General features: G+C 64.5%; 1 protein-coding gene across 3 annotated transcripts; it reads right to left on the reverse strand.

Annotated features, from left to right (window-relative positions):
- Positions 1–345: 345 nt before the first annotated feature.
- Positions 346–4,977, reverse strand: PERM1 (PPARGC1 and ESRR induced regulator, muscle 1). 3 transcript variants are annotated; one of them, XM_030805737.1, is made up of 5 exons: positions 4,948–4,977; positions 3,770–4,468; positions 2,302–3,415; positions 795–920; positions 346–565 (listed from the first exon to the last, which is right to left on the reverse strand). In XM_030805737.1, exons 1-5 carry the CDS (start codon positions 4,975–4,977, stop codon positions 456–458), a joined length of 2,079 nt encoding a protein of 692 aa, XP_030661597.1. In that variant the 3' UTR covers positions 346–455. The 3 variants fall into 3 exon arrangements, with proteins under 3 accessions (XP_030661597.1, XP_030661596.1, XP_030661595.1); XM_030805736.1 differs by lacking the exon at positions 4,948–4,977 and having other exon boundaries at positions 795–854; positions 3,770–4,840; XM_030805735.1 differs by lacking the exon at positions 4,948–4,977 and having other exon boundaries at positions 3,770–4,840.
- Positions 4,978–8,199: the final 3,222 nt, after the last annotated feature.

Genomic DNA, 8,199 nt, shown 5'->3' on the forward strand with positions numbered 1-8,199 from the left:
GAGCCTCTTGCTGCTCAGACCCCTCTGAGGTCCAGGTCCTGTCCTGCCACTCAGCCCCCACTGCATCCCAGAAGAAACGCAGGGTGCGGTTACATTTGATTTCAGATAAACAACAAATAACTTCTTAGTAAAATGACCTCCCCACTATTGCATGTCTGAAATTAACCGAATGCCCTGTGTTCTCCTCTGTGAATCTGGCCACCCTCCTACCCAGCCACCTGCCTGCCCTCCACCCACCCAGACTTTAGCACCTCTCCTCCCCAGCGTGGGGAGTGGTCCTGGCCACTGGCTGGATCCTCAGGTGAGTCGGAGGGAGCAGCACCAGGACACGCCCCCGCTCCTGGACGCCATAGAAGAGAGGGGTCAGAGGGCTCAGGCGAGGGCGGCCCCTCCTCCTGTCCTGGGCGCCTGTGGTCGTCTCCTCATCCCGCATCTCCCTGGCCCCGGCCTGGCTCCTAGGAGCTGGGGCTGCGGCTGCGACTGCGGCTGCGACTGTGGCGCCCTTGCCCCACCTGCCGGCGGAAGTAGCGGATGGCAGAGATGGTGCCAATGTTGGCCAGCAAGACTGCAAGAGAAGCACAGGGTCTCCTGAGGGCCAGCCTGGCTGTCAGCACCGTCTGCCCACAAGACCCAGCCCTCAAAGGGCAGGCAAGGCCAGTGCAACTAGGGCCGCAGCTCAGCCTGGGGGGAGCAGGTCAGGGGAGAGCCCTGGGGCCCCCATGCACCCCTCGTCCTGCCAGTAACCCTCAGTCTGGCTTCTAGGCGCAGCTCCCTCTGCCCCCAGGCGCCCGAACCTGTTTTCCAGGCGTCTGGGGTATGCAGATCTGACGTCCTCACAGCCCAGGTGGCAAAGGCTACAAACACCAGGCACATGTCATTCTGGCTGAAGGCAAATGATGGGACAGGTCCCCGGAGCTCCCCTAGGACAGAAGCTCACCTTTAGCCCCACGGCTGCACTCAGAGATGGCCCCGCACAGGCCCGCCCCGGGAACCACCTGTCCCCCAACCCTGGGAACCGCCGCCCTCCAATCCCGGGAACCGCCTGCCCTCCCCCAATCCCGGGAACCACCTGCCCTCCCCCAATCCCGGGAACCACCTGCCCTACCAATCCCAGGAACCACCTGCCCCCCAGTCCCAGGAACCGCCTGCCCTCCCCCAATCCCGGGAACCGCCTGCCCTCCCCCAATCCCGGGAACCGCCTGCCCCCCCAATCCCGGGAACCGCCTGCCCCCCAATCCCGGGAACCGCCTGCCCCCCAATCCCGGGAACCGCCTGCCCCCCAATCCCGGGAACCGCCTGCCCCCCAATCCCGGGAACCGCCTGCCCCCCAATCCCGGGAACCGCCTGCCCCCCAATCCCGGGAACGGCCTGCCCCCCCAATCCCGGGAACCGCCTGCCCCCCCAATCCCGGGAACCGCCTGCCCCCCAATCCCGGGAACCGCCTGCCCCCCAATCCCGGGAACCGCCTGCCCCCCAATCCCGGGAACCGCCTGCCCCCCAATCCCGGAACCGCCTGCCCCCAATCCCGGGAACCGCCTGCCCCCCAATCCCGGGAACCGCCTGCCCCCCAATCCCGGGAACCGCCTGCCCCCCAATCCCGGGAACCGCCTGTCCCCCCAATCCCGGGAACGGCCTGCCCCCCCCAATCCCGGGAACCGCCTGTCCCCCCAATCCCGGGAACGGCCTGCCCCCCCAATCCCGGGAGCCACCTGCCCTGCACACGCCTGCCCTGCACACTCTTGGCCTGGGAACTGCCTGCCCTGCACACGCCCGCCCCGGGAACCGCCTGCCCCGGGAACCGCCTGCACCAGGAACCGTCTGCCCTGGACACGTCTGTTGGAGTCACATCTCCCCCGTGCTTCCTCTGCCTGAGACTTTGGTGACCTGGTTGAGTTGGGCCAGTTTGGGGGAACTGCCGGTGGAGCCCCTGTTTTCTGGTCTGTAAAGCATCTCCCAGAGGAGATGAGTGTGAGATGTGCCTCGCAGAGTGCCTGACCCTGAATGCAGTGAGGCCTAGATGGGAACCCTGCCAGAGGCTGGGGGAGGGACGCCGCCATCACATGGGCCTGGACACAGGGCAACGGCTGTGCAGAGCCAACCCCCTGAACAGCCCGGGTGCCTGGCCTGGGCCGCCCTGTCTGGACTGTGTCCTGGGATGACTGGGGGCTGGTCCCCAGGCTCCCCTGTTAGGGGATGACCTGAGCCCTGTCTGCCCGTCCCCAGCGGTCCCATCCCTGGCCAAGCTCCCTGGACAGTGTGTGCCTGGGACCTGGACAGGCTGTGGGATCCGAGAGCACCTACCTGCCCGTCTAAGAGCCAGGTGGAGCCGCTCTACCACGGCTGGCTTGAGGGGGGTCCCAGGCCCCGCCCCCTGGGAGGCCAACCCGGGAGGCTCCAATGCCTGCAGCGGGAGCGGGACAGCCGGCACCAGCACGCCCTCAAGCCTGTCCTCCCCGAAGAAGTGTTCATAGACCTCAGGGATGGAGATGGGCACGGGGTCTCCAGGTATGGGGGTCGGCACAGGATCAGCTCTCGGGAGTGGCGCCGGGGACCCCCACTGCCTCGACCTCTGGGCTCCACCATCTGGGAAGAAGAACTCGCACATGTCCGGCCACTGGACGCCTGCCGGATCCTGACCGGTGGCTGCCGCCTCAGCATCTTCGTCCTCCTCGATGGTGTCACAGAAGAAGAACTCGTAAGCCTCCGGGAGGGTCACGGCAAAGCTGCTCCCTGGCCCGGCCCTCGCCACGGCAGAGGGAGGGGGGCGAGGCAGGTGCTTGAGGATCCGAGGCTGGTGGGGCCGGGGCCCGACGGCCACAGCATCCCAGGCTCCGGGCCCCCCGTGGCCCCCAGTTGCTGTCCGGGGGGCTGAGGGCCGGGCTGAGGCCTCTTCTGAGCCTGGCTTGTTGGGGTCGGGCCCAGCCACGGAGAAGCGCACTTTCTTCTTCCTGGGGACTTGGGTGAGACCCAGTGTGGCCGCCCCAGAGCAGCATCCAGGGGCCCCTGCTGAGGGCTCAGACACAACAACCTCTGTCTCCACCACATCAGGCCCAGCTCTGCGGGTGGGAGACCAGGCAGGGCCAGCGGCGTCAGCTCTGGGAACAGGTGTAGACACAAGCCCACTGGACTCGGTCATCCTCGGCACAGCCTCTGAGACAGGTGGAGATGAAGCCACCTCTAGCTTAGCCACTGGGCCTGCTGTAGGCAAGGCCACATCCAGGCCATGCTTGGAGGCAGGTGTAGACACAGCCATGTCAGGCTGCAGCTCGGAGGCAGGTGTGGACACAGCCATATCCGTGTCCAGTTGTGGCTTGGAGATGGGTGTAGACAGAGCCACACTGGACTGAGGCTCAGAAGCTGGCATAGACACAGCCATGTCAGGTTGCGGCTCGGAGGCGGGTGTACACACAGCCATGTCCCTGTCAGGTTGCAGCTCAGAGGCGGGTGTAGACACAGCCATGTCCTGTCAGGTGCGGCTCAGAGGCGGGTGTAGACACAGCCATGTCCCTGTCAGGTTGCGGCTCGGAGGTGGGTGTAGACACAGCCATGTCCCTGTCAGGTTGCCGCTCGGAGGCGGGTGTACACACAGCCATGTCCCTGTCAGGTTGCGGCTCAGAGGCGGTGTAGACACAGCCATGTCCTGTCAGGTTGCAGCTCAGAGGCGGGTGTAGACACAGCCATGTCCCTGTCAGGTTGCAGCTCAGAGGCGGGTGTACACAGCCATGTCCCTGTCAGGTTGCGGCTCGGAGGTGGGTGTACACACAGCCATGTCCCTGTCAGGTTGCCGCTCGGAGGCGGGTGTAGACACAGCCATGTCCCTGTCAGGTTGCGGCTCGGAGGTGGGTGTAGACACAGCCATGTCCCTGTCAGGTTGCCGCTCGGAGGCGGGTGTAGACACAGCCATGTCCCTGTTAGGTTGCGGCTCGGAGGCGGGTGTACACACAGCCATGTCTGACTTAGCCCTTGAGACATCTGGGTGGGCTTCCCGGACAGGCGTGGACACCGTGTGCAGCTGGGCTCGGGGGGAGGTTCTAATTTGGTCTGTGCCTTGCTCAGTCACAGGGACAGGTGTAGACAGGCCCAAACCTGGCCCTGGTCTGTCTCCCTGCACAGGGGACCTGGGGCCAGGCTCAGGAGCTTTTGCAGGACCTGGCCCCGACTCCTCCTGCCCGGCTTTGGCTATCAGCTTTGCCGTCTCAGGACTGGCCGCAGGGAGCCGCGGGGAGCCCATCCGGGCAGAAGCAGAGGCTCCTGCGTGCCCACCCCCCTTGGCACCCACAGCTCGCCTCTTCTTTCGGCTGGGGCTCCGTGGTGGGGCTCCAGGGCTATCAGGGGGCCTCTGGGAGCCAGTGCTGTGGCCAGGGGACTCGGGACTTCCAGGAGGCTCACCAGGGGGCCGTGGGGCAGGGCCCTGCAGAAGCCTCTGCATCTGGTCTGCAGAAGATGCCGGAGCCGGGCAGGATGAGCACTGGCCGGGAGGGCTGGCGCAGGGGCCGAGGGACGGTGGAGCTTCTGCCCGTGCGGACGTGCTGGGTGTCTGCTGACCGGTCCCCAGGGCCAAGACAGGCTCACACCGAGACCTGGTGACCAGCTGCTGTGTGGCCACGTCCTCCTCCTCGCAGCCCCGCCAGCTCCGCCCTCCTGCAGCTGGCTGCCCAGTTGGGAGAGGTGGGGCCCTGGGGGGACTGCTGCCACTGCTGTCCCCTTGGTCAATGTCACTGGACAAGGGCTCGTCCCCAGAGGCCAGGCCTGCCTGCAGGAGGCCACACTCATCGGCGGTGGCTGAGAACTCGGCCCAGTCCTGGTCACTCAGCTGGACGCTGTACTGGAAATTTTCCATGTGGGGTCAGCAGAGGCACTGGAGGGTAGCAGAATGGGTCCGGTGGGGTCTTCATGGGTTCAGGCCCCAGGCATCACCCTGCACATGCCGCCCCTGCCCCACGAGACCTGGGAGCTCCCACAGCCTCGGGGCTCCATCTGTGCCCTGAAAGGAAGAGAACAGCGTCTCGAGGGGAGGGCTGCGCTTCCTTCAAACCTAGTGGTGACGATTTCCAAGTTAGAAGATCCCCAGCTCCCATGACCCTAGTTCCCAACGCACCCCAAATGATAGCTGTGTAATGATGCAGTGTTACATTCCTAGAATCAAAGATGGTTTTCGACCAGTGAAGCTATAAAACCAGCCATCCTCAGGTTTGAATGCTGTTTCCCATCACATCTCAGCTGGGGCAGCCTCACCTCCTCCACCTTCTGCCAGAGCTGTCTTTACACGGCAAAGCACCTTTCAGGGTCCACTCAATGGGAGCAGTGCCCTCGGGGGGGTGGGCAGCCCTGGTCCGTCCCAGTGCGCCCCAGCTGGCAGCCGGCCACAGGAAAGGTTTACAGGACCCAGCAGGTGCCCAGCCCTCAGTGATGACCTTCCAATCGCCTTGGCTGGGCCATGCTATTCTCTGAGCTCACCAGGTGGTGCTGGCCAGAGCTGGCCCAAGTCAGCAGGGAAAGCCTGGGCAGGAGGTGCAGGGTGCGGTGGGTCTCTTGACCCAGCAGCCACCTCGGGCCATCCTCAAGGTCTGCACCACGACCCAGGCCTGCCCGGCTGCCCAGGATGCCTTCCTTTGCCCCGTCTCAGAGAAGCAAGGAGACCCTAGCCGGCTGTCCGGTCTACCCCTAGAGGGGGCCGCCCTCGGCCTCAGGTCAGCCCCTCTGGACCCAGGAGTGGGAAGTCACTTTGGCGGGGACAGTCCTGAGACGGAGGCCAGGGCACGATGGCTTCCCGCCCACTGACCTTCGCCCTCCTTTCTGGTCTCTTGAGAAGCCCCTGTGGGGGTTGTTGCCATTGGGACCCCTTGGGTCAGGGCAAGCAGCTGACCATGTCCTACCTGGGTCCCGGCGGCCGAGCTGGGCGTCTGAGCTGCCCATCCCGGGGCGGCATGGTGCTAGGCTGGCTGCACAGGCTCCACCCCCTGTGCCAAAAATACCACGTCCCTGTGGTCACATGAGACTCGTGCCAGCCACAGGGTCCAGGCCACAAATAGATGGCATTTGAGGGCCCTCCAGCTACAGTACGTGAGGACGACTTCCTGGCACGGGGCCCGGCCGAGGTGGGGTCAGACACGGGCCGGAGGACGCCGACCAGCAGGCAGCACCGCTCAGTTCCCGTGCTTCCGCCACCCGCAGTGAAACCTCAGACCTGTCCTCCCTGCCGCCCCTGGAATGTTCCTGGCCTGCTTCTGAGATGGCCTCTGTGTCCTGGCCAGGGCTTGTGCCTCCCTGTCCTGACCTCCGGGGCTCATGTGGGGGTGAGTGGCCTGCGTAGCCACACAGCCAGGGAGCGCCAGGGTCAGGTGCCCCCATGCCCGGCTCCGCTCAGCTGCACCCTCCAGGCTGTCCTGACCTTGGGGTTCACGGTGCCCATTCCCAGGCAGTTTCCGAGCCAGGGGACAAGAGGACAGGGCGAGGGATCCAACAATAAGCATCCGATCAAACAGACAGATGAGCTCAGCTCCGATGGCAGCACGTCCTGGGAAAGAAGTAGGGAGAGGGGTGGCTGGAGGGCCGGAGACCTCTCTAAGGAGGAGGCTTGGACTGAGAAGCTCCTGAGAGTCCGGGGCACGAGACTAGGAGACCGGGGCCTGCGCCGAGAGGGGTGGCAGTGAGAGCTGGGCGTGCAAAAAGCGCCGCATGCCTGGTGCTGCACGATGCTTTTCCACGAGGCCACAGGACAAGGCGTCCTGCCACCCAGGGCCAGCCTGACTTGAGCTTTCACAAGTGGAACGCATCCTGCATCCCTGTCTGCGTCTGTGTCCTCGGGCCCACGCCGCACTCTGGAGAGAGCTGCCATGAGGGCTGCCGGCGACTGCCCGGGCGGGCGAGGCTGTCCTGCGTGAACGTGCCACGTGGCTGTGCCGTTTCCCGTGGGTGGCGATGTGGGTCGTTTCCAGTTTGCAGCTACCACACGGTGCGGCTGTGAATATCTGGGAACATTCCTTTCGGCAAACCTCTCGCATTTCCAGGACGGGTGCGGTCAGCGTCAGAAGGTGCCGCCCCGTTCCCCAGGCGGCTGCGTGGCCGTGCTCCAGGCTGGAGTTTCGCAGGAGCTGCGCATCTGCTTCTGTGCGGCGCCTCTCGGCTGCGGCCGCCTCCCTGTGCCTCCCCGCTGTGGGTCTGTAGGAGTCGTTACGTATTCTGGACGAGCTCTTCATTGAACTCTTGTACTGGGGAATCTTCTCCCTCTCTGCCTCCACTTTCCACCCTCGTAACGGTACCTTTGTTTGCTTGTTTGTTTGTTTGAGACGGAGTTTCACTCTTGTCACCCAGGCTGATGTGCAATGGCAAAATCTCAGCTCACTGCAACCTCCGCCTCCCAGGTTGAAGAGATTCTCCTGCCTCAGCCTCCTAAGTAGCTGGGATTACAGGCAGGCACCACCGTGCCCGACTAATTTTGTATTTTTAGTAGAGACGGGGTGTCTCCATGTTTCCCAGGCTGCTCTCAAACTCCTGACCTCAGGTGTGAGCCACCGCGCCCGGCCTATTCCTTCATTTAAAAAAAACCTTCATTGTGTTGCCTTTCACGCTCGGCTCTGCCACACACTTGGCATTGACTTTTGTGAGAGGTGGGAGATGGGGGCACGGGACTCCTGTCTTCACGTGGACGCTCAGCTGACCCAGCACCACATCCTGGGTGGGCATGCACGTGGCGTCCAGGCCCCACGTGGACCATCACGAGATGAGAAGGCTTTGGGGCTTGGGACAGGAGAGGCAGGGAGACCAACGGCAAGGCTGTGGCCAGGGTGCTGTGCCAGGGGGTCTAGGGTGGCGGAGGGAGGGGCCTACCCTGAGGCCTTTTCCCAACAAGCTGTCACTGGAGTTGGCCTGAGCCTTCAGGGGAATCCTTCCCCGTACTCCAGCCCAGTCACGAACCTTCCTGGTGGGAGCAGCAGGGGGAGGGCGGCTGTAGGATGAGGAGTAGTCAGGGCCCCCCTGCACTTTAGGCGGCAGCACCCCTCAGTCCAGGGAGGAAGAATAACCCAGTTCTACGGTGGAGGAAGAGACCAGACCCCGGCCTGGGAGGCAAGTGGTGGTTGGGCAGGGTCCCCTGGGAGGATGGGGACGTGCTGTGCCCCTAGCGGCCACCAGAGGGCACCAGGATGCCACTGCGCCCCGGACCGGGTCGGCTCAGCGGCTCCTGCCCTGGTCAGGGGG

This window comes from Nomascus leucogenys, chromosome 24 (genome assembly GCF_006542625.1).
Source record: "Nomascus leucogenys isolate Asia chromosome 24, Asia_NLE_v1, whole genome shotgun sequence".
In the NCBI taxonomy this organism is placed as follows: domain Eukaryota; kingdom Metazoa; phylum Chordata; class Mammalia; order Primates; family Hylobatidae; genus Nomascus; species Nomascus leucogenys.

Excerpts from the sequence above, each read along its gene's own strand:
- PERM1 (XM_030805735.1), bottom strand. The coding sequence starts at position 4,840 with ATGGAAAATTTCCAGTACAGCGTCCAGCTGAGTGACCAGGACTGGGCC. Across the intron at positions 921-2,301 it reads CCTGGCTCTTAGACGGGCAG|GGGAGCTCCGGGGACCTGTC; the intron begins GTAGGTGCTCTC and ends CTTCTGTCCTAG. Across the intron at positions 566-794 it reads CCCAGACGCCTGGAAAACAG|TCTTGCTGGCCAACATTGGC; the intron begins GTTCGGGCGCCT and ends CTTCTCTTGCAG.